Source organism: Mixophyes fleayi, chromosome 10 (genome assembly GCF_038048845.1).
Source record: "Mixophyes fleayi isolate aMixFle1 chromosome 10, aMixFle1.hap1, whole genome shotgun sequence".
Taxonomy (NCBI): domain Eukaryota; kingdom Metazoa; phylum Chordata; class Amphibia; order Anura; family Limnodynastidae; genus Mixophyes; species Mixophyes fleayi.
In genome coordinates, this window is record NC_134411.1 from 32,731,530 (window position 1) to 32,758,300 (window position 26,771).

At 43.0% G+C, this 26,771-nt stretch overlaps 1 protein-coding gene and 1 long non-coding RNA gene across 3 annotated transcripts in view; one reads left to right on the forward strand and one right to left on the reverse strand.

The window, feature by feature from the left end:
• Positions 1-26,771, reverse strand: part of LOC142103953 (uncharacterized) — a 396,555-nt gene that overhangs the window by 36,319 nt on the left and 333,465 nt on the right. The gene's annotated exons all lie outside the window — the stretch shown is intronic.
• Positions 21,052-26,771, forward strand: part of PAMR1 (peptidase domain containing associated with muscle regeneration 1) — a 32,771-nt gene continuing 27,051 nt past the window's right edge. For both annotated transcript variants that reach the window (XM_075188333.1, XM_075188334.1), the window contains exons 1-2: positions 21,052-21,534; positions 25,562-25,738. In XM_075188333.1, coding sequence (XP_075044434.1) covers positions 21,444-21,534; positions 25,562-25,738 — 268 coding nt within the window. In that variant the 5' untranslated portion in view covers positions 21,052-21,443. The remainder of the gene's footprint in view (positions 21,535-25,561; positions 25,739-26,771) is intronic.

The window sequence follows — 26,771 nt, forward strand, 5'->3', positions numbered from 1 at the left end:
AAATCATTAGTGAACCTGGATTTTAGAGTGATTTACTACATATGTCATCATCATCATCATCATTTATTTATATAGCGCCACTAATTCCGCAGCGCTGTACAGAGAACTCATTCACATCAGTCCCTGCCCCATTGGAGCTCACAGTCTAAATTCCCTACTATAGACACACACTCACACACACAGACAGACAGAGAGAGAGGGAGAAACTAGGGTCAATTTTTTTTTTTTTTTTTTTATTGCAGCCAATTAACCTACCAGTATGTCATTAAAAATAAAATAATTATCACTCTATGGTAGTAATACACCCAGACCCAGATTATCCCCCTCCCATCCTCTAGCTTTTGAAATAGCACGCATAATAATCTGGGGCCTGATTCATTAAGGATCTTAACTTAAGAAACTTCTTATTTAAGTTTCCTGGACAAAACCATGTTACAATGCAAGGGGTGCAAATTAGTATTCTGTTTTGCACATAAGTTAAATACTGACTGTTTTTTCATGTAGCACACAAATACTTGATAACTTATTTGTACACTGAAATTTAAAGTTGATATTTGTGTGCTACATGAAAAAACAGTCAGTATTTAACTTATGTGCAAAACAGAATACTAATTTGCACCCCTTGCATTGTAACATGGTTTTGTCCAGGAGACTTAAATAAGAAGTTTCTTAAGTTAAGATCCATAATGAATCAGGCCCCTGATCTGTCTGTCAGTCTTAAATACTCGAAAATCAGTTCACACTCTCTTGAGTACAGAGCATAGGGGGAGATTACAGGTGCCAGAAATTCCCATTCTAAATCAAATTTAGGGCATGATTTAGGGTTAAATGCAAAAATATGTCCAATTTGAGTGAAGTAGCTCTCGATTACGGTTGGAATTATACTCAAGTTCCGCGATCCTTGTTCGAACTTAAATCTGCCCTATATGTTTTGAGCTGTTAATAAATGCAAAATATACAGATCATTTTGAGGTTCCCTGCACAGATTAACACAGTTTACTGAACTTTTAAAGAAATGACTCATCAATAGGGTATACCTTCCCTTTAAATAATTTTACTCAGGAAGATTATTAGTAAAGTAGAGCCAGATTAGGATGAGTACTTGTCCTCACTGTCGCGCCTGTTGTAATAATACATTTCTCCCGTGTGTTTGATCTGACACCCGCAGGCTCCTGTTGGCTATAGAAACACAGGATATTAATGTGAAAGGATTAGAAGGAGAAGCTGCTATCTGCCCATAACTTATCGAGTACCCTTCCCTCCCGAATCTGAGGTAAAAATAGCTGAGGTGCCATCGCCCTGCATGAGATCTCGTCTCACCTCACCACTTGTCATCTTGTTCTCCCTCCGCCGTTCTCCAGATAAATTGGTCGCATTAACCCCCTCCATCCTGCAGGGGAAGTCTACGGGCCTGGCTGCAATAAGACAAGTAGCATTTTGGTACAAGGCCTTGCAGATGGTATAACAGGACAATACAGCAAATAAATAACACTACAACTCTCAACAAAGCTAATAATAGCCTAGATCGGCAATGGGGTACAAGGGGTATATTTAGCGTAAGCTGTAACTTGTGCCCATCAGTTCGGGTGCAACTAACAGGTTTAGAGCCACTGAAAGAGGTTGGAAGACAATGGAGGAATGGAGTCAATGGGTAGAGAGCCCACGGAGGAGGAGTCAATGGGTAGAGAGCCCACGGAGGAGGAGTCAATGGGCAGAGAGCCCACGGAGGAGGTGCACAGTGTAGCTGGTGAGCACAAGTTATAGGTAATGAGAACAGGAGGGAAGAGGGCCCTGCTCACTAGAGCTTACAATTTAAAGGGAAAGGGGCCTACGGTTGACACATGGGGGTGTCAGTGTAAGGGGATCTAGAAATCAGAAAGGAGGGGTAGACGCAGGGCCGGATTAAGGGAATGGAGGCCCCTGGGCTAAAGGGGCCTCCATTCCCCCGTGAGGCCCCCCCCCCCCCCCGTGATCCGAGCCGCCCCCAAGGCACTTACCTCCTTCTCCTGGCATTGCGGTCCTTCCCCGGCTCGCTGTACTCTCTTTACTGAGGAGATCTCGTGAGAGTGAGACTCTCGAGATCTCCTCAGTAAGGAGACTACAGCGCGCCAGGGAAGGACTGCAGGGAAAGTGCTCAGCAGCATTGATCACGCCGGGGGCGCCCCCACCCCCGACCGATCAATACTGCTGTTGAGCACTTTCAAGGGCCCTCTGGATGCGCGAGGCCCCTGGGCTGTAGCCCAGTTAGCCCTATGGTTAATCCGGCCCTGGGTAGACGCATTGAGACGGAGGATGAATGAAGGGATAGTCTGATAGAACGATGGAGATCTTTCCAGTGGTGGCAAAGGAGATATCTTGGATTTGGGATGATATGTGGTTACCAGAAGTGAAGCGAGTTGACGGTGATTGGCTAACTCGGCGGTTCCCAAACTGTGCGCCGCGGCTCCCAGGGGTGCCGCGGCGCTGTCACTGGGGTGCCGCGGCGCTGTCACTGGGGTGCCGCGGGCCAGCCCTAGAAAAAAGAAAGCAAACAGAAACTTACCAATCCGCGCGGCGCTAGGACCCTGCAGCCTCCTCTCTCCCCCAGCTGTCACTGAATATTGACGTCAGTGACAGCAGCGCGAGAGAGGAGGCTGCAGGGTCCTAGCGCCGCGCGGATTGGTAAGTTTCTGTTTGCTTTCTTTTTTCTATAGCTGGCGCCTGGCGCGGGGCAGAGGAGGGGGGCAGATGGCAGAAGAGGAGGTCCAGAGGGCAGAGGAGGGGGACAGCGTGAGAGAGGGCAGAGGAGGGTGACAGCGTGAGAGAGGGCAGAGGAGGACGGACAGCGTGAGAGAGGGCAGAGGAGGGGGACAGCGTGAGAGAGGGCAGAGGAGGGGGACAGCGTGAAAGAGGGCAGAGGAGGACGGACAGCGTGAGAGAGGGCAGAGGAGGACGGACAACGTGAGAGAGGGCAGAGGAGGGGGACAGCGTGAGAGAGGGCAGAGGAGGGGGACAGCGTGAGAGAGGGCAGAGGAGGGTGACAGCGTGAGAGAGGGCAGAGGAGGGTGACAGCGGGCAGAGGAGGGGACAGCGGGCAGAGGAGGGGCAGTGTGCCTGGTTGCAGAGGGGGCAGTGTGCCTGGTTGCAGATATCTGCAGGTATGCAAGTATATCTGTCGTGACCTAAATACTTATTACAATTTTTTGACCCAAATACTTCTAAAACAGGACTGCTCAGTAATTATTTTGGAGGGGTGCCTTGAAAAAATTATGGAGACTCTAAGGGTGCAGCGAACTGCAAAAGTTTGGGAACCACTGGGCTAACTGGAGGGGGCGGGAGGGAGTATGTATGGAGATGTAGGGAGCAGTGGAGTTGCGTTATGTATTGTTATTGTGTTTTATGAAAATTGCAGAATTAAGTTATGATTAAGGTTTCATCTGTACACAGTGGAGGCTGTTCCCTCTACTGGGTAGTAAACCTCAGTTCGATCTGCACACATCGGTTGGGGCACATAGGTATGAGTTTGGGGAGGGGCAGCAGTCCGCACAAGCAGGGGAAAGAGTTCCACACCTCCAAACTGTCCCGATGTAGGTGGAACAGTCCCAATGTGAGGGCACAGCACTTTGACCCAATTTGGAGATATGTCCCCCTGAGAGACGCCCTTAAATTCCACTTGTACCAGTGACAGGTGCAAGAGGTGTTTTTTTTAGAGGAGGGGAAGAGGGTTTGGGGTGGCCCAGCTCTGACGTGACGCGTCTCCGCGGACTGTTTCAGAGGCACATTGCGACTCCTCGCGCCAAATTGAGTCTGGTCCTTTATGCTCTGTTCTCCCACACAAAAAGACACGATCTCCTCACTTTATAACCTGCCACTAGACCTGTCTTTAGGTCCACAAGGAAGACTTGACCGATGGTGGGAAGAGGACCTTGGACTTCCTCCAGGCGGACACTGTTAGGAAGAATTGAGAGGAGGTATAGGGAGTAGTTCAGTCTCAACCCAAATTAAAGAAACAACATTTTAGATGGAGATATGTCCCACTGAGAGATACCCTCACTTTCCCAAATTTGTTAAATAGCAAAATGAAGGTAAAGCAAATAGTGACATGACCGTACAATGGTATAATGCAATTTGCAGTTGATATTAAAGGTGTAGAATCCAGTATCTTGTAAAATCAGGATTTCCTATCAGAATTGCACCAAACGCCAGTGGCTGCTTCATGCTGCTCTCTAGCACTACCAGGTGGTAAGAAAGGGAAATGGACGTTACAGCTGCTTCTGAGCTGTCACTCAATGGTTTTAATTCTTTATTTATCATTTTAATCTATTCTTTAACAATGTATTTTAGAATTGTTTTTATTTATTAGTCTGGGCTTCCAGTTGCGCTCTGTATGCCAGAACAGGGTCACGCACGCCCATATCTTCCCCCGAGATCGCCCAGGCAAAGTGGTAAATTAACCCTTAACGCTCTGGGACAGAATTGCTGAGATGACTGATTATCGCTCAGCTGACTCTGCAAGATATTATTGATAAGTTGTGGTCAGGGGCAATAAACAAAATCATCAATATCACTTGTCAATATATGATCCTCTTACAGAGAATACAATTGCTGATCTGGAGGATATTAAGGCATGAAGACGGTAGGAAGTACAGGAGGGATAAGAGACTAATATAGAGGTATATCTGTCCTCTGATAATAATACTTAGCTCAGCAGGTCTCAGCACAGGAGGAGGGGTGGCAGGAGGGGGCCTGGGGGCCAAACACAAGGAGTGCGCTGTAATGAGAATATGAGCATTATAATACCTTCTAAGAGCTATAGTCAGATACATCACCTACCAGCTCTATGTGACCTCTGTTCTATGCAACGAGCAATCTAGTAACATCTATATAATACACAGAGCATTCTAATGATGTCTATACACTGCAAATATCATTATAGTTATCTCTATACAATACAGAGAGCACTCTAGTAACATCTATATAATACACAGAGCATTCTTATTATATCTATACACTACAGATATCATTATATAGTCATCTCTATACAATACAGATCACTCTAGTTACCAGAATACAATACAGAGAACACTCTAATAACATCTATATATTAAACAGAGCATTCTAATGATATCTATACACTGCAAATATCATTATAGTCATCTCTATACAATACAGATCACTCTAGTTACCAGAATACAATACAGAGAACACTCTAGTAACATCTATATAATACACAGAGCATTCTTGTCACCACTTAGTATAGTGTACCTGCTATCGTTGGCACTACTCGGAGGAAGGTGCGGAGTCTAACGTGCCCCTGGTGCTCACCAGGGACCTTCGCAAGGAGGGATGGACTCAGCTGCAGGGAACACGCAGGTCGCGGTCCTTCCATGAGTCAGATAGTGAAGCACGAGAGAAATGTCCGACAGGCCGGTTCGGCAATGGTGCGGGCAATGCAGGTACAGAAGGAGAATCCGAAGGGGTAGTGAGTCAAGCCGGGTCGGTAACGTGCTGACAGCGAGGTACAAAATGGAGATCCAAAAAGGTAGTCAAGGCAATCCGGGTCACAAAGGTCACAGGCAAATCGGCAATAGTCTGGAGACAGGCAAAGGGTCAGGAAACAGATAATCACTGGAACACTGGAACGCTGGAGGACAGGAAAGGACCTGAAACTCTGGCACAGACGGTGGGTCCATGGGAGCCTAAAATACTACTGATGCCCAATCAGTTTCAGCGCTGCAGCGCTGTCATAAATTAGCGCCGTATCGCTTCCTGAGAGCAGCGTCCAGTTGCCTAGCAACAGGAACGCTACAGAGCTGTAGCCTGGGCCGAGCGGGCAGAAGTGACGCGTCTGGTTGCTAGGCAACCAGACACGCCGAGCACTCAGCGGGACCTCCGTCCCGATCTACAGGCGGCGCCTGACGATTCTAATTATATCTATACACTACAAATATCATTATAGTCATCTCTATACAATACAGAGCACTCTAGTTACCAGAGTACAATACAGAGAACACTCTAATAACATCTATATAATACACAGAGCATTCTAATGATATCTATACACTGCAAAAATCATTATAGTAATCTCTATACAATACAGAGCACTCTAGTTACCAGAATACAATACAGAGAACACTCTAATAACATCTATATAATACACAGAGCATTCTAATGATATCTATACACTGCAAAAATCATTATAGTAATCTCTATACAATACAGAGAGCAATCTAGTAACATCTATATAATGCACAGAGCATTCTAATTATATCTATACACTACAAAGATCATTATAGAAATTTGTATACAATCTAGTAACATTAACATAAACATAAACCAATAGGAAGCTGAGAGCTATGGCCCTACGACCAGCCACCAATGTCTGGAGCCCCGTTCACTACACACAGAAAAACAAATACAATTAAAACACGCAGCGGAAATATGAGAGACAGGGGCGCCATAAATGTGTGTGTATGTGTGTGTAGGGGGGGGGGGGTCATGCAGGGGAGGGCTGGCAAATTTTAGCCTGGTAGGGGGGAAGCGGACTCGGCTCAGCAGCCTATTAGGAACTTTTTAAAGGCAAAACAAATGTATGTGGTCCAGTGACCCAGTCCAAGATAGCCCACTATGGGACCAGCCTGGGGGCAGATGCCCCCCTGCCCTGTGTATGCCACAACAATGGGTAAGTATCAGGTGCGTAACTAGACATGTGTGAGTCCCCATGTATTGGCTAAGGATAAAGAATACATATAAACATGGGGCTGTAACTGGGAAGATTCCCCCCCCTCCTCCGTGACATCTCTGAGGCCGTTTTATATAATGGGGAAACGACCACAGGCCACGGCAGGATACCTTGGATCGCACAGCAAGAAGCCCGGCTCGGAATCAGCGAGTGGCGCAATATATGTGAAAGATTACAAACAACTGGGAGAGTCATGGAAACAAGGAAAACACTCCGGCACATCACAGCTTACAGGCATGTGGAAAAAATGTCTCAAGATAAACAAAAGTTTGATTTATGTCACTCTTTTGCCTGTTTGTTTTGTCTTTGTGCTTAGATCAGACGGTATCTGTCCAGAGAATCTGAGTGTTCATGTTACAGCACGTGTACTGTAGAACCACAATATCATTCATCTATCCTAGATCCAATCCATCCTTACTGAACTGGCATATCTATATACAGCACTGGGTCATGAGTTCACTGTCTGACCTTACCTGTGTGGAGTCTGTATGTTATCCATGTGTTTGGGTGCTTCAGTTTCCTCCCACGCTCCAAAAACTACTGGTGGATTAATTGGCTGCTGCCTAAAATGTGTGTCTGTGTGTGTGTGGGCAGGGCCATCTTAACAACATTATGGGCCCCCGGGCAAAGCAGTGCACCGGGGCCCCTAGATATAGATATAGATATAGATATATAGAGATAGATAGATGTACTTGCTCAGTGACCCTTGTAGGTTTTTTTTGCAGTTTTTTTCTTTTGCAGGATTATTCTCATTAAGAGCCGTGCCCGTGGGGCCCCTGGGCAGCTGCCCATCGTGCCCAATGGAAAAGATGGCCCTGTGCGTGGGTGTATGTGTGTGTGCGCATCTGTGTGTGCGCGGGTGTGTGTGTGTGCGGCTGTGTGTGCGCGTCTGTGTGTGTGTGCTTCTGTGTGTGTGTGCGCGTCTGTGTGCGCGCGTCTGTGTGTGTGCAAGTCTGTGTGTGTACATGTGTGTGTGCATCTGTGTGTGTGCGTCTGTGTATTAGGGAATTTAGACTTTACGCTCCAATAGGGCAGGGACAAATGCGAATGCAAATGCTATATAATAAATGATAATAATATTAAAGACATCTTCCTGTGATTCCAAGATTTTTGCCCCAATTTATCTAATGGCTCTGAGCAGGAGATTTGTTCTCCCGCTAGTGTGGAAGCTTGCCCCGGAGAAGGCGGTGTGGGCTTACCCATTCTGCAGCGGGTGAAAACTGTCGGCGGTTTGATGTGGCTACTTTTGGCTTGTGGGCAAAATCTGTATGGATTGTCTTTACACCAATCAGAGACCGCCATGGTAAGCCAATCAGGGCTCTCCTCATCATCAGGCAGTCCCTTCTGAGCTGCTTTGGGTGGGCAAGGGAGATCGACAGCGGGGGTCCCGGGAAGAAGACCACAAAAGTGAACAGTTGCAAAGAGATCATAGTCTGTCCTTTCTATATGCTCCAGGATCTCACTATGTTAGTGTTAGTCACTTATACAATTGCTATTGAAGAGTCTGAATGTCCCTATGCCAAAAAAAAAACCCATCCCTTCTCGTTAATCGAGTGAGACTAATATTAAATGTCAGGCATGCTATATTGAGGTCTATAGGCTTTATATCATATAGAAGGCATATATTGTGGCATGGAAACTACAGAAGAGAAATGCATTGGGAATTTAGCAGATATCCAGGTTGTATCTACCTTACATCCCTGCAACCATTCGGAGAACCTTGGCATTCGCCTATGACACTAATAGTTTGGTAACGCCTAAAACATTGGATGATTGAAGTATTTGTACCACAGTGCAATTAACACCTTCACGGCTGCTATTTTGGCACTTTTTGGGGGGGTCTCATTACAACATCAGTATCAGTCATTTGTTTATGCGGTACCCACAAATTATACCTTGGTTTTTTTTCAGAAGTCTTTGAATTTTCAGATAATACCATTAGTTTGTTTATAATTCCTAACGCAGAGAAATGAATCTACCCTAAGTGGAGGAAAAATATATATTTTTTTAATTGAAATTGCAAGAAAGTGAACTAAAAGCAAATGTGTGTTTTTTTTTATTCTTTTGTAAACTCCACCAAGAAATACTTTGCATTCTGCCTTTGGAATCAATCCATCTAAACAGTATAAAGCCGCGTTCTACACGTACGTTGTCATAATGAAATATGCACTTGAAAATGATAATGCATCTTTTTTTTTTTTTTTTTGCTAGTTAGTCTTGAATAAAACACATAACATGTGTAGGAATAATACAGGTAGACCAACAAGGTATACCATTTTGAAAACTAGATAGCGTACAGCACTTGTTGTACCCCTGAGTTTATTGCAGCCAGGATGGGGGAGATCTGGGCATTATAACCCCAGAAATCTCTGGACTTCTTCACGATTTCTGTAGTGTAGGATATTATCGTCTGGTGATCACCAGACAATAACTACTAAAGGAACATAGCGTTTGAAAATGGGACTCCCCTCTTTCATACACAGGTGACCCTGAGTCTCTAGGTGGCAGGATGGGTGAGATCTGGGCACTTTTAGTGCCCATCCCCCAGACTATTTCTGCAGAGTAGAGGCTGAGAGCTAAGGATGAGCAGGATCCTAGAGGCACTATAGGGATTTCATTTTGCAATTAAAGCTCTTTCCTGCTGCACAACACTTCCATCTAAGTTCATCTGTCCAGTTTTCTATGTCGCCAATAATTCAGCTGTATTGCACCGAGCAACGAGCTGCCACCGATATCCAACTACTGGAGCCTTCGGTGACCCCGTTTATACTTTTGGTGTAAATTATACAAAAATAAAAATCTGGCAGCTGTCCCTAATTCTCAGAAACTGTCTCAGCCCTAGATTTTTTTCCCTCATTATTATTATTATTACTATTATTATTATTATTACCATTTATTTATACATTGCCTGCAACAGCGGTGGGTAACAGGTTGCCCGTTGGCCCGTTGAGCCTTCTCCTACAGCCACCCAGCGGCTGCTCCCGGTCTTATCAGAACGGGGGTGTCTGACTTCCGCGTCCCTTGACCTCCTCTACTCCGTGCAGGGAGGTCACGCGGCATACCCGGAGGAGAGACGGCACTGGGCTCTCCCTCCTTCCTCTGTGTGGCCTCTTTGAATGCACATGTGGCCCTCCAGCTGCTTCACGTCGCCCCTCACTGGCCTATAGTTTTTGCCCTAGTGGAAGGTACAATCTTTACAGGGGCAAACGCATGGTTTGTAGAGGGGGGTTTCCACACCACGCTGTCAGTGGGCGTGACCAGCATGTATAGGGGCATAGCTATAATTTTAGACAGTGCTTGGCTGCTCTCCAACTCTTCTTATCCCCACAATTTACATGGGCAATGCTGCGTGCACTACTATTAGGTGCACGCAGCTCTCCCTTTTCAAGCAGAGCCGTGTGAAGCGGGAGCAGGGTCCAGCCACCTCAATTATACAGTGCCCCTGGCTTGGAGGGGGGTTTCCAGGTACTAGGAAACCCCCGGTTATTCCCTACCACGTAAACAAACACACTAGGATTAAATTTGTCAGATGACAATTAAACTACCAGTAGTTGGGAGAATCCGGCGGAAACCCAAATAAACAGATGGAGAACATACATACTCACATGCTAAACTCTGGGACACCGTGACGTCCTATAGGGTCTGCGTTCTCCAGACCGCCTATTCTTAGTCCCAATGTAAAGGACACATAGTCCAAGGAAAGGGAGGTTGAAGTGTAAGGGCAATATATATAGGAATATGAAAATAACCAACAAAGCAAAGGGAACCGAGTCTCTCCCTTGGGAGTACATTCAAGAAAAGGGGTGTCAATTATAATATTTAGGGGGGCAATAAATTATAATCAGTTATCTTATAACAAAATAACAAAAGCACTTGATATTAAATATAAACATACATATAAAAATACAATTATATAGTGGTCAGATAACATATAAATATTGATATATAATCTATAAAATACAGGGGACTCATTTCTATACAGGCAAATGCCTATTTTTATTTATTTATAATTTTATAGAGAAACTACAAGTCCCAGCATGCTTTGCCAATATATAGCAGCTTAATGCTGGAAGGGTATGCTGGGACTTGTAGTTTCACAACACCTGGAGTGTCACAGGTTAGCCAACACTGCATTAGACCATGTTAATACTATACGTTTCACTATAAATATCCTAACTTTATCCTCACGTCATACAGATATAGAAACACACATTCATTTATTGCAATTCCATTGCGTAGGAGCTTATCAGTGATTGCAACAAAGTCTTATTAACCATACTTGCCAACTCTCCCGGAACATCCGGGAGACTCCCGCATTTTGCGTGAGTCTCCCGGACTCCTGAGAGAGTGTGGAAATCTCCCTGATCTGCCCAGAAGTGGGCAGAATACGGTTCAAACGCCGCGATTCACCGGGAATCGCTGTGTTTGGCCCCGCCCCCACTGTAAAATGTCGCAATTTGCGTCATTACGTAACGGGGGCGGGGCTAAAATGGCGCAATTTTCAGGGCCCCGCCCCCTACACGCCTACCTCCTACTAGCAGCTCCTGGAAAAAAAAAATGAAATGTTGGCAAGTATGTTATTAACCGATACTATGAATCCATAAGCTTAACATGCAAAGATACTTATAGAAATAAGCCCCAATGCCAATTTTCTAGAAACATAGGATTGAAATATTGTCCTATGTATTAAACATTCCATGATCATTAATAAAATATTACGCCTTGACATTAATGATGTGATAAAATATACAATGTATCGGTACTATATATATTTATTATATCCATCGTGGTTTATTAAGTTAATTTTAGACCAATATATATAAACAAACCCTGGTCCATGTTCCTCCCACAGACACAAACAATAAATGTTATTTAGGAGGCGGTGTCGTCCATATTTAGGATTTCTTAGACCCCGATATTGGACAGAAACAAATGTTTGTTTCCAAGTTGTCTCCCGGCGCCAAGAGATGAAAGTCCTTCGTCCCAGACCCGCGTGCCAAGACATGTTGCAATTTATGTGGAAGACATTTAGCAAATGTGGAATGTATCTGAAAGCCCATGACAACTTGATAAATAAGATTTGTGTTCACCTCCCTCATGGAGAAGAATGTAAATAGTTGTTTTGTTATGAATAACTCTCAAAGCGTTTTTGTTGTTTTTTTTTTTAATATAGTACTGTGCTTTCTCATAACCTGAAGTTGTTGCTGTTGCTGTTTATGTTATGTTGTCGATGAACCTCTTCACAATCATCAACACTGCACCGTTACACAATACAGAGAGCTACTTACTAAAATTGCTCACGGGTGCAAATCCGCACTAAAATAATAGCAACCAATCAGCTATTAGAGTTTAACTGCCTGGTGCAGGTTACACATTGATAGGAAATGTTTTATTGATTGCTATTCTTTTAGTGCATATTTGCACCTTTGAGCAAGTTTAGTAAATAGCTTTTTTATTAAATTCAAATCAAGAAATCTGTAACAGATTAGCGTACTCTCTATTGCTATTACTAGCAGTTGACACTTTGGAATTCTGACCTTAGAAATAGAGATTTACTGAACTCTGCTGTATCCTGAGTGTTTGATTTGCAGTCTACTTGGTAACAGAAATGCTATATAATGATTGGTGGGCTCACACACAGGAAAAGGGAATGTAATGTCACTGTAATAACTCATATGCCTTATATAGGCTTTTTTCAGCCATATTTGCATAATTTTTGTCTAAGACAGCGGCGGGCAACAGGCGGCCTGCCGAACATTCACCTGTGCCCCCCTCCCCGCAGCCGGCTTCTACCGATCTTATCTCAAGGGGGCAGTCGAGTTCCGCGTCAAAGTGCAGGGCGGTTACGCGGCACACACGTACTAGGAGGGATTGCACTGTGTGGCCCCTCTATAGGCTGGAGGGCCCTCCAACTCTTTTCACGTTGTCCATCGCTGGTCTACCAGCTGTGTTTGTGATAACGGTGTTGGTAGTGGGGGAGAATACCCCATCATACTTTAAAGGGGAGCAATGTCTTCCAAATAATCCTGGAAGAAGTTGGTAAAAGAAAAAGTAGGCTTTGGGTAGTTGTCGAGGTGTTCTCCATAGCAACCAATCAAATTCTAGCTATCATTTTCTAGAATGTACTAGATAAATGACAGCTAGTATCTGATTGGTTGCTATGGGCAACACCTCCACTTTTCCTGTTTGGAAGGTTTGATAAATCCACCCCTTTCTCTCTATTAAACATTTTCTGCAGCTCAATAATTACCTTCTCAGCGGAGTTCCTGTCATTTCTATTTAATTAAGACATGACAAGTCCTATCATCCTTCGAATCCCCAGTCTAACTCGTTAATGCCACAAAATAAAAATGCAAAAAGCAAACAAGAGGATTATCTGACTGCTGGCGTGAAATAACTTGAAAGACAATGTCTCTGCTGTTTATTATTATAATGTTTATGATTCATGCATTTTATGGGGAAATGGTTGAGTCAAAAGCAGCACTAATTGTGAGGAAGAAATATTAGGGTGGATAGACCCATGGAGATATTTTAAACAGTATTGCTTCTAAAATGGATTTTTTTCATGTTTCTTCTTCCTTATGAACAATTCTATTATAAGTATTAGTAGTAGTAGTAGTAGTATGTTCTACAATATGTTATATTATCTTTTTTATAGTATACATAAATGTTACACATGCATCTGTTATTTTCCTTCTACAAACCATTACCTCTTTTTCAAAATCTCTCCGGAGGTTACAAAGTATGGCTGCCAGTTACACCGACACAGGCTCTCAGTGTGTCATGTGTCAAGTCAGAGGGAGGGTGGGGGGTATTTTGCAGTACACATCGCAAACAGAGCTCAGAGGGGCATTCCAAAGCCTCTCGCTCAGTACATCATGTGCCACATGACTGTGGTTGCCATGGTAGTCCACAACACTGTGCAGAATTATAAATTATTAAGAGCAGCTTGAAGAAACAAACCAAGGAAATAAGTAATAGCAACATCCTGCCATAGTGATTGGAGTAAAAAAAAAATATTTTGTTTCCAGGGATTATTGCTTTATGTAACAGTGTACCACAACATTAACCCACACGTTTACAATCAAATCATACAACTGCTAATTCCCTAGTTTTGCAAGATTTAATCCTGTGGTTTAATCCCAGAGACTTCCTAGTATCAGTAACCCTAACTGAAAGGTTTGTTTTCTTTTATGTTTCAGACACAAGAACACACATATACATGTAATAAATATTGTTGCAAATATTTAATCAGACAAATGGTAGCTACACTACATTAGAGATCACAAGGTGTGCTTGTACAGTATGACGCCTCTACGTCAAACACTATACTACGTTTTGTACTGATTGGAATTTATCCCTATAGAAAAAAGATAATCATTCAACTGTATCATAAATATTTATCTTAAAGAAAAACAACATATAAAATAATAGTTTAGTTAAAATGTTCAGAGCTAATACCTTTTATCATTGCACTTATACCTTTATGATTGAACACTTAATACCGTCTTATCTAAAATAACGACACGGACACCAGATATAAGTTTGGCAAAAAAGGGCATATTTATTTAGTGGAAGAATTTTATTTTAAAACTCTGAATGGCGACGAGAGCGAAGCAGTCAGCTAACGACTAAACTTTAAACCAATACAGCGTAAGGTGAAACTCAATACCGCTGTCCTAAGACTTTACGGATCCCAAGTCTTTACGATTGGTCGGTACTAAACTGGGCATCATCGTGACTGCCCCCTTCTGGACTCACATTGTCGCATACGACAGGATATCCTCCGTCCCAGAGGCCAAGAGTCAGGTTACTGCAAAAGGGGCAGTGACGTGCGGCCAATTAAACGGTAGTACCTTCGATTAGCCGCTGACTGCATTGCTCTCCTACCCACTGCGCCTTGTCCTAAGACAAGGACTTAAATTTAGTGTAACCAGCTTATGCCGGGCGGGAGGGAGGTATCTGACATTCAGAGACTAAGAGAGAGCCAGCCCACAGCTCCAATCTAATTTATGCCCTCTTGGAAAACCACTCCCCCAGGAGTGATAGGCTGGCTGCCACAAATGTTTAACCCCTAATGGTCAGTGCTGATGAAGTATAACACAATATTTTAATTGCCCTCAGCTTAGGGCTTCGCTTAAACTAAGCTCAGTGCTTCATCTATCCCTATTTGGGACACATAGTTCAGCTGCCTGATTAAGTTTTGCAATTCTCCAACTTGTTACGATGGTGGCAGAGAACCAACTTTTACCCATCTCAACGGTGACTTAAAGACGTCTCATCGCTGCAATGTCTGGTTTATGTTTCTATGTTTACAATATCTTCTTGGTCCTCCAGTATTCTAAGATTCACCGTTGTCTTAGTTGTTACTAGGCCCAAAAGGGCATTTCAGGGCATAAGCCACGTGGGCACTATCACCAGGCGTTTGATGAGACTGTATGTGGATGTAAGTGGATGAGTTATGTATATACATTGTGCTGCTATAGAAGATCCTTGAAGCGGATGAGTTATGTATATAGATTGTATTGCATTACAAGAATTGCACGCAAGGCACAGAGAAATTCCTTTTAAGACCCTGAGTATACCTAATACAATTCATCTGTCTGATGTCTTTCTATAGACTCTGTCCCTAGAAAACATTTCAGAAAAAAAGATGAACAAGATTCGAGTCTTCCTTTGCTCTGGTTATTTTAGGATATAGCCGTTATGTGCTCACAAAAGGAATTCTATTTTTGATGTCTTTTTTTTGTGCTTTTCAGCAGCGATGATGAATAAAATAAAAATTAAATAGTAATAAGCTACTAACAATAAAGTTGTTAGTAACTTATCACTATTTCTTTTTGTTTTGTTCATCATATTCAGATATTTATATCGTTCAAGGGATGTCGTATTGTAAACTTTGCCAACTCTGTAAAGCAATCTATCCAGCGTCATTGTATTTAGCAGCTGACACATTCCAGCCAGACCTTTAGGGATAACGTTTAGTTACATTTGGATCATGTCCTAGGAAAGAAATTGTTACATTCAATGCGTTCTGAGTAAAGATATGTACTCAAAACACCTTCATATTAAGGAATAGCTTTGTCAATATACTAAATGAGTGTTTCGCTTTGTATACATGGTTTCTAGCAATTCTTCTAGCAATCTTTATAGCAGTAAGAGAGGAGGATAGAGTAGGCATTTTTGCAAACATTATCAACTGTTTGGGGTGTCATATTCCCTCCAACAGAAACTATTTTCTGTCTGCAGAAAGTCTTATCTAGCAGCACTATCTATTGAATATTTTGCACTACAAGTGCTTTGGGCTCATTACAATGGATTCAAAGAAGTCCATATGAGCAGGATCAGCAAGCAGGGGCTGGCACCAGTCCTGATGGTAGTCTTCCCTGTACGTCATCTGGTTAAGCCTATGTAAAAGTACATAGTCTTTTTAAATCAGGGAAAAAAACACACCCCAAAAAAAATAAGTATAAGTATAAGTGTAGGGTGCAATATACCCCCAAGTAGGAAAGGGACTTGTGGCATTTCTATATCACGTACAGTCTTGAAAGGCTGCTGTTTTGTCAATTTCACGATACGGGTAGGGTGTCATACACAGACAGACACCAAACTGCCTTTGTCCCTTTCTATTTATATTGTACAGTCTATACCGGCTGAATTTTTTCTATTTAACTACTAGTGGAGAGGGGGTCTGATACAGACAGAAACCAAACTGCCTTTGTCCATTTCGTTTTATATTGTACAGTCTATGCAGGCTGCTTTTTTTCTATTTAACTACAAGTGGAGGGGGGAGGCTTTACAGACAGACACCAAACTGCCTTTGTCCATTTCGTTTTATATAGTACAGTCTATGCAGGCTGCTTCTTTTCTATTTAACTGCAAGTGGAGGGGGGGGGGGTCTCATAGACAGACACCAAACTGCCTTTGTCCATTTCTATTTTTATTGCACAGTCTATACCAGCTGTTTATTTTTATTTTACTACAAGTGGAGGAGGGGGGCTGATGTAGACAGAAGCCAAACTGCCTTTGTCCATTTCTTTATACATTTAACTACAAGTGGAGAGGGGGGGGGGCCTCTTAGACAGCCACCAAACTACCTTTGTCCATTTCGTTTTATATAGTACAGTCTATGCAGGCTGCTTTTTTTCTATTTAACTACAAGTGGAGGGGGGGGAGGCTTTACAGACAGACACCAAACTGCCTTTGTCCATTTCGTTTTATATAGTACAGTCTATGCAGGCTGCTTCTTTTCTATTTAACTGCAAGTGGAGGGGGGGGGTCTCATAGACAGAAGCCAAACTGCCTTTGTCCATTTCTTTTTATATTTATCTATAAGTGTAGGGTGTAATATACACCCAAAGATGTTGGCTGCATTGCCAATAGGCTAAGATGGAGAGGAAGACAATCAGGTTTGTGTGCAGAATTAAGGACGGCCTACCAGGGATTAAACAGTTTTTTTCCTAATTTATTAGCTTTAGAATTACCTTACTTATCCAAGAAACAGGCGGAGCACTAAATTAGGTTAATTTAGGGCAAAAAAAAAATTATTTTTAAACAAAATTGCAAGACAAAACCAAAACACGCAAGGGCGGTTTTGCCAAAACCAAAACCCGAAGGTAATCCAGATCCAAAACAAAAACCAAAACCAAAACATGGGGGTCAGTGACCATCTCTAGAGAAATTACATATGAAGTGATTTTCAATAGTGTGTGCCCAGCTTTAGAGTCAAGACCGGAGTGAATTTAAATACTTTTAAAACAAGTCATCTGACACTAGAGCCATCGTCAACCACAAAATATAAGTGATGACATCACAGCTAATGAAATATGTTTTACTGCAGCTTTTACAGATTTTTATGTCACTAATGTATTATGTATTTCCATCGATGACAGACAGGCCGTGCAGTAGGGTGTTAGAGAGTTGACCTGCGACCAGGCACACCTGCACACTGCCCCTGGTCTTTACTGAGAACTGAAAACAATTCCACATTCCACAGTCCTCATTACATCACAGCATCATTATCTCATCAGACATTCAGAGAGCTGCAGGCACTTAACTGGGAAATTCGTAGGGGCCCCCGAGTGCTTTTTCTGCTCCATCATGTCTGAATAGTCGCTGCAGACAACCGCATTGTGGTTAGCTGCCTCTGGAAGCCATCACACAGAGGACCGCACCTCTCCTGTCTGACTGTACCCAGACATTGGCTAATCATACAGTTGTGTTGCTGGTCTCTGAAGTGGAATCTGGGGTACTATTGTTCTATATACCTGCACAGCTTGTTTATTGCATTGTGACATTTTAATGAACCTATATCTTGCACAATATCCCCTTACATACCTTTTTCCCTTGAATTCAGCCATTGCAAAAAGTGGCGCTTATTTTGTAGGGTATTAAATGTGATTTTGCTGTTATACACTTTGCAGAAGAGTAAAACATTTGTAACTTTGCAGGAATCATATTCAGACTTGCAGCAAGTTTATTAGGTATACCTGCCCTACCCTTCATCATCAACATTTATTTATATAGCACCACTATACAGAGAATATATGTCATTCACATCAGTCTCTGGTCCATTAGAGCTTACAGTCTAGATTCCCTAGCACACACTAGTATTAATTTTGTCAGCAGTCAATTAACCTACCAGTATGTTTTTGGAGTTTGGGAGGAAACTGGAGCACCCAGAGGAAACCCACGCAAACACAGGGAGAACATACAAACTCCACACAGATAAGGCCATGGTCGGGAATCAAACTTATGACCCCAGTGCTGTGAGGTAGAAGTGCTAACCACTGAGCCACCGTCTTGCCCTATATACCCATGTAGTTAGTGTCTCAGTCAGTTCTACACAACTCAGCTAGACAGGCCAACCACTTCCATGTTTGTGCGCAATTCAGAGGGAGAATGGGCAAGAATAGATGTAAGAAACTTTGTAGAATGGCAAGTGCCACCATGTGTATATTGTGTTGTACCAATGACATCCAGCTCACTGTTGTCCTCGGATCAGAAGGAAACCGGTGATAGATGCTAAAGTAGGGTGACACTAATTGTGCGGAGTGTCCTGTGGGTACCGTATGGCAGCTAAGATTCTACAACAGAGCGCAGCAGTTGTGTTGAAAGAGTTATATCAGCATGCACACAACTTGTCATGGTGACTTATGGCAGCTTTAGACCCAGTTGAGTATAGTCTCAGTCAGCAAAAAACAGGACATGAATATCTGATGAATCTTCTTTCCTGCTGTGCAATGCTGATTGGAAGACCAGAGTATAGTAAAAGCCACACCAGACCATGTACTCACCTTGCTGAATGCCAACAACGCAGGTTGCTGATGGCACATCTTGGGCGCCTTGACACCAGCAGATGCATCAGACTTGTTCAGCAAGATATTGGTCTATACCACACGGATAGGAAACCAGATCTCAATCCATCAAGCGTCTGTGGGATGAGATGGAACAAGGTACTTTGCAATGATGGGACACCCTGGAGCCGACTCGTTGTTGAAGCCATGACCTGACAAATTTAGAGGGGGGAATTCAATTGGCCGCGTTACTGCGCATAATTACCGTTATTATAGTAATAATGCGCTTAATTACCGTTATTACAGTAGATTCAACGCTGGCTTTTTGCTCACAGCTCCCTGAACTGGGAGCAGAAAGGCGGGTTCAAATTACCGTTATAACGGTAACAGTTTTAACACCGCTCTAATTCGGGGTAAATTGAATTCCCCCCAGACTGTTCTAAGGCAAAAGGGGGAGTAGGTGACTCACTATTAAGTAGATATATCTAATAATGTTTTCATTTGACGTATGTAGCTATGAAACATGTTTAGAAATAGTTTATAACTTGGACTTAAACACTTTTTAACACTTTTGTATTTTAAAAAGTCTTCAAATTACACAAGTTGATACATTGTTGAATATTAACTTTGCATTAACCTTTTTTCAGGGCCCTCTTAACAACCTTTTGGGCCCCCGGGCAAAGCAGTGCACCGGGGTCCCTATATATACATAAAAAAAAAAAAGTGGCTATATGGACCCTGCAGCCCAGGGGGGCCCGTCTGAGGCAGCACAAAAAAAAAACCTGAAAAAAAAGAAGAAGACAATACTTACCTTGCTGTCAGCTGGCGATCCGGCTCCCTCCATGGTCTCCTTCTCCGTGCTGCGCTCCGCAATGGATATTGAGCGGGCGTGATGACCTCACGCCCAACATGCACGGCCAGCGCCGCACGGAGGAGGAGACCATGGAGGGAGCCGGATCGCCAGCTGACAGCAAGGTAAGTATTGTCTTTTTTTTTTTTCAGTTTTTTTTTTTTTGCTGCCTTCCGACGGGCCTCCCTGGGCTGCAGGGCCCCCGGGCACCTGCCCATTGTGCCCAATGGAAAAGACGGCCCTGCCTATTATTTAACTATAAAATGCAGTAAATTGTGAATGCAAATAGGCAAAAGTTAAAAGGTGACGTGCATTGTCACAGTGGTGGCAGACACTCTGTGTGGGTTTAATTTATATTCCTCAGACCGCAGCCTATCAATGCATTAGGAACCAGTGACATCACTGGGGTTCATGACTGAGATCTGTCGCCGGTCCCTAGTGAACTGATAGGTTGCATCTCATTAATATATGATCCCCCAGCATAATGTCAGCCTTCTCTCTTTGTAGGTGACAAGTGCACTTTAAATATCTCATACCCGTCATTCCAGCATAAGTAAATCTCTACTTCGGTGCACTGTGTATTTTGCTTAGTATTATATATTACTAGTTCATTGTATCTGCATTCCTCATTACCAATGTTCACGCTAAAAATGTGACTCGGGCATTCAGCAGGTACATTGTAAAAGTTCCAACTCACTTAAATGACCCTCACAGCTGTCAAAATAATTTTAAAAAACCCACAGCTCAGCAATGCACAGTTAAAAAAATACTTTTTCCACTTCTTAAAAGTTGGGATGCTTTTAGGAAAAATAAATGTAGAAATGTTTTACTCATTTAAAGGAATTTTTTTTTGTAAATGCAAACAGTGATTTAAAGCAACAATAACACAAAAACAAACAAACAAAACAATAAAGCTTTTAGAAAAAGCCACAATACACAGAGAGGGTACTAGGCAAACATGGGGTACAGCCAAATTATCTACCACTTATTTCCTCAGCATCTTTCCATCCCAAAACATGGGTGTTTAGAGGAAAGCAATCTGTTTAAATGTCACCATTACGCATACTATAAATTAGTTAATATTTAATTAGTTTTTTTTGTTTTTTTTCGGTGATGGTGTCACTGATGAGGAATGTATGTTATTGCAAACACATGTATTGGACACAGAGCTGAATAATTTTCCAGACTGCATGCCAGGTCAGGACGGGGGCTGCAGGGATTAGACGTCTTCCATGCCTCAGACAAATCTGCTTTCTGTACCTGCATGACTGTGGCTTCCTGCTGCTGGATTGTGGTCCCTTCATTCTCCTGTGTCTGTTCCATACCTGCTGCTCTGTGAATGTGCTTAGACTTTACTGCTACCCCGGAGTGCGTCATTTGGGATTCCCTGCACCCCTGTCTGTCTGCTGCACAAGGAGTTAACGCAGCTGGGTGTTTTTGGGGTTGACGGAGCCTAGAAGACCCCCTGGTTGGAAGCATTTGTGTGACTGTCACACCCTGGATGATAGTTTGAAACTCAAGACCCCGGCACAGTGAGCATGAAATAAGCCTGAAATAACAGAGAGGGGTTGGGGTTATGGAGTGCGCAATGACCCCTCTACTGTGGACCATTCTGGGACTGTTCTACCTTTACGCTTTTCACATCTCTGCCCTCCCTAAAGGATTAAGTGAGTACCACACAATTGTTCTTTGAGGGTGTCATGTATTGTAAGATTTTTCTGTCTTTCTCCAGAGAAAAAAAAAAGATTTCTCCCAGAAAGTTTCCTTGTGTTACAGCTAAGAGATTAAAAAATGTAATTGTTTGTGTAGATCTAATTTCTTTCTGGAAGTTTATCCATCCTAAGCCTAACAATAAATATTTGTCATATGTTATAGAGGGTGAACTATTTGGGCATTTACCTTTCCATGAGCATCAAAGCTGCTCTGCTTATTTCAAAGTTACATTACATTTCAAAGTTGCTGACTACCAGCTGCCATAGCTCTTAGAATGTCTGACCCACACATCAAGTCAGGGATGTTTATTATTAAAATAAACTGTGTCCAATTTTGTTTGAACCCTTCTTGACCTGGTTGCAGCAGGTTTTTTTTAACCCTTTAATGAGCTGCTGCGTTTTGTAACTCAGTGAGACCATTTTCCACATATTTGTGATACTTGGAACTAACCTGGGAATAGGGCAACATGTAGGAACACAGGTAGAAAAATAGGAATGGGGACACATTATCAAGATTCTGTATCATTAATATGCTGGGGATATATTTCTAAAAATTATTAAATAAATAAAGAAAAAAGAGACACTTTGGGATTTATTTTTTTATTTAATGAAGCGATGAGTGATGGTTTGGGGAGTTAACTCTTTTATTTAATTAAAGTTTATTTTAAAATTGCGTTTTTGTATTTTTTTTATATATAGCAGACAGTTGTCATAGAGATGCATTTTATTTTTCTCTTCCAAAGAGTATCCAGTCCTGCGCTTTCCACTATGGCAGATTGATCCAACATTGATGGTGTTATAGTGGAATCAAGCCCAGTCTCTCTAGCGCTGGAGCGGGTTGTGGATTTGTGGAGGAGGGATGCTGACAAAATTTTTTACTTTTTTTTTATTTACTTTTATACTTTTTTGACTTCCTTTAACTTCACTGCGCTAGGCAGCCCTCTGGGGGCCTGGCCACACACCTGCCACTCCCCCTTTGTGACATGGGCACGCCCCCTGTCCCGCTGCCAGGGACAGACATGGTGGGAGGCATGCAATCTTGCTCTGTAAACTGAAGTCTTATTTCCGCTCTGCTTCTCAAATCAAGACGCAAATCCTCCCGTGCAAACTGATTTTCCGGCGCAAATGCGCCTAACTTGCTCAGCAATCCTATATACGCTGGCAGAAGTCCAGCACACTACTGCAAATCCTGATATAGAGCTTCGCCATTGACCTCCAGTGTGCTCCAGATGTTTCCCTAAAGCATTTCTGTTATTAGAAGTGTTGTATAGACAGAGAGGGCACGCTGGGACAATTGCTGTTCACAACAGCTGGAAAGTAACATCCGATGGCGTTTGTACATTGTTGAAAATCCATCCTGTTACATATTTTCTAGGGTTCTTAATTTTAATATAATATCAAATTATTTTTTTTATTTTGCCTTACATTAAACTTTAGTTTTACAATTAATGTCTTGTAAATTAGAGATTTTTGCTGTTTTTCCTCTTTCGTGCAACAAATGGCAGTAATTGTGATGTCTTTGCCACTGGGGCAGAAGAAAATAGAAAAATTAGTGTACTCATAATAATAACAACCAAACTGATCATTTTACATTTTATAATAATGTACTTAAAAGTGGACCAGTCTCAAAACCACAGTGGAGGTGGCCATTTTGTGGGAGGAGCTCAAATTCATGAGAATGCAGCTGATGAATTCACTAGAAACCACTATCTACTGTCGCTCTCACCAAGATGGGGGTTGAAGATATCAATATTTTTCCAAAAATGTGGAGAGTTCCCTTTACATCAATACCAGCATAGGCACACCGAGGGGAGGGGGGGGGGGGGTTCTAGTGCCTGGAAACCCCCCTCCAAGCTTGGGTCACTGTATAATTGAGGTGGCTGGACCCTGCCCCCGCTTCACACAGCTCTGCTTGAAAAGGGAGAGCTGTGTGCACCTAACAGTAGTGCACTAAGCATTGCCCATGTATATTATGGGGATAGGAAGAGTTGGAGAGCAGCCAAGCACTGTCTACAATTATAGCCACGCCCCCATGCATGCTGGTCGCGCTCACCGGCGGCGTGGTGTGGAAACCCCCCTCTACAAATCCTGCGTTAGCCCCTGACCAGTAATCATATGTAGTATAACACTCATTATTGCAACTTTTTGAAAAATGTAGTTGCATTTTTTGGAATTTATCATAAGTAAATTGGTGTCAGTGATACGTTAAGCTTCAGCTGTTTTCATACACTTGCAGAGCGCATCTAGATGGCCACTAAAATAGGGATAATTCATCTTTACGGGAAAGCGCACACGGGGCACAGGAGCAAGGTGTTGTGTTGCTATATCCAGAATAATCTCCCTGGATGATTCGTTGCAGCGTAGCTCATTGCAAGTACCAAACATTCACAATCAGTGTCAGCACTTTTTCCATAATGTTTAACCATTAACTTTTCCATTCCTTTACATCTCTTAATTAATCCCATTCTTCTCCTCGGTTGGTTACCTGTCAGCTGTCACTGTAGACCTCTCCCAGACTATTTTGTAGACGTAGCTTGCTGCGTTTGACGGCTGTGTTTTGTATACTGAGGGTAAAGGGACACAGGGCAAGCAAAGATCAAAATTGTCATAAGAATTGGAGAAACGTGATTTATTTTTCATAAAATGTTGATGATAGCTGTTTATACAGCTCACTTGCAGTTCTGCAATAACCTTCTAGTTTATGGGAGGAAAGAGATAGTCTTGAGGGAGAGTTTTAACACAGTTAGGCATGGAAAACCCATCACCAAATGTGTGTGCACTACCATCCAAACCAAAGAATATAGTTTAAGAGACAGCTGACATCCTCTCCCAGATTGCTTCATGTTGCTAAGGCCCATAGGGACGATCAGCTACAGACCATTAGTATGAATGGGAGAATTCCCTGCAGGTAGACAAGTCCATGGGACAGGCTGAGCAATCAGGGAAGATAGTAACAGAGTTTGGAAGTGTTTAGAACAGCGACGGACAACCTCATAAACTTCAGGGGCCACATGGGCGGCCCTCTAACCTTTATAAGGGCCACACATTACCCTTAATCTCAGTAATCAGTTAGAACAATGCATTTAATTAAAGAATCATAAATATATAATAACATATCAGCATTTTATACAAGTGTTACAAGCTGTAACAAACACATCTGACAATAAAGCAGGAAAGTGCCGGGGGCCGCAGGTGAAGGCTCGGAGGGCTGTCTGTTGCCCATCACTGGTTTAGAAGTGGGAAAAGCTTCCCAGTGCAGGTTTCACAGCAGACTAATCAGGACCTGCACCTGTGTGCTACCTGTAAAAGACTGCAGCTCTGATCATTCCCTCTCTCACTGTCTGGGGAGGAGGTCAGATGGCTCCTGAGAGAAACTGCAACGTTAATCTGTAAGTTCTATTGTTTGGTTTAAGTGAGGGACACTAGGCCCCTCACTCTAGAGAGGGAATACCTCTGTATTAGTAGCCAGACAGCTAGGATTTTGTTTATATTTTGTTCTGCTTGCAAACTGGTGAATAAAACTAGCTGAGACTATTGAACCTGAAACACTGGATTTTTGCGATTTATCTGGCTGAAGTGCAGCCATCCACCCCAGAGGACGACGTCCCCGGTACGATCTTGTAACCCTGCTTCTGGCTAAACACTCAATCACCTCACTAGTCACCGGCCAGCTAGTTGAGCGTCGGTCGTCCCCACCCACAACACCAAACCAGCTATTTATACTTCCTCCCCAGCACTACTAAACCAGAAATGAATCACACCCATTGTCTTCCACCTGTGAACCTGTGTGCAAGTGATTAACCCCTTCTGCAGCAGGAGCCTACCGGCTCTCTCTTGTAACAATCCGTGGCATACTACTACAATATACTGTATATAGGTCTAATTTGCAGAAAAATAGCAGCACGATGTCACAATGTAGCACCCGTTGTTGGGTACATTTTTGCACATTCTGAAATGACCGTTGCTGCATTTTGTTTTTCAGAATATACACTTATCAATGAAAACTGCCCCGGGGCTGAGTGGAACATCATGTGTCGTGACTGCTGTGAGTATGACCAGGTGGAGTGTCTGTGCCCAGGGGGCAACAGGAAGGTGGGGTACACCATCCCCTGCTGCCGGAATGAGGACAACGAGTGTGACTCCTGCCTCATACACCCAGGTACCGGTTCAATGAGATGGTGCAAGAGCATGGTAGTAGATAGGGGTAAGACATGAGGGGCCCATCATAGCAAACAAGATGAGGACCCCAACATTAACTTATTAAGATGGCAATAAAAATATAATGTACTTAAGCAAAGTGATTAGATAATTCTATTATCAATGTGTGTTTTATTTTTACTTGTTACTGTACATTATTCTGTAGAACACTTTCAGTATGAGTAGGACAGTATTAACCTACATAGCGGGTGCAAGGGATCAGTGGTTGGTGGGCGGTGGTCCTTAATCTAACCCGCCAGGTCCCACTCATTAACTAGCGGACAGTTACTAGCATTGATGTTGGTGGTATAGAGACTGACCAGGCTTGTCAGGCAAAGCCGCAGTTTTGTCGTCCAGGCCAATCAAAGTAGCCGTATGTTGTATGAAAGGTGGAGCCAGGATGAGAGGTCTTTACTGGCAGATGTGCATTGACCAATAAGATCGGGGTCACATGATGTTCTAGATTTAAATGGCCGGTACGTGTCTGTAGGAGCTGAGCATTGGACTCCTGTCCTAGCACTGCTCTGTGTAGCTGCACCAATTATTTGGGGATGTGAGTATCCAGTGAGTGTTTCCAAAATTGGTCCTCATAAAAAAAATTAGTCAACTTTGGGAAGATTAAAGATAGAGTAAGATGGAGGAATAACGGGAGAGCCTGGTGAGGGGAAGAAAGCCAAAGCTTGAAGAGAAAAGAGGGCTTGGGAACCGGGAAGAGAAGGGAGAGAGAGCATGATATATACATGATAGAGCTGAGAAGAAGATTTCTGGTGGAGGTGGTGTTGTACCACTCAGAAAGCAGTAAGTCTTGAAAAAGCAAAGTACTTTTATTCTATTACAATGGATGTGGATGAAGGAGGCCCAGGTGGAGAAGACTAAATAACTGTGAGACATTATAAGACAGATATCTTGGAGGAGTGGACACTGTTGAACACCAGGTATCAGGTGAGCTATTGGGCAATTTCTTCTCTGATAATTTGGCACCTGAAATAGTGGGT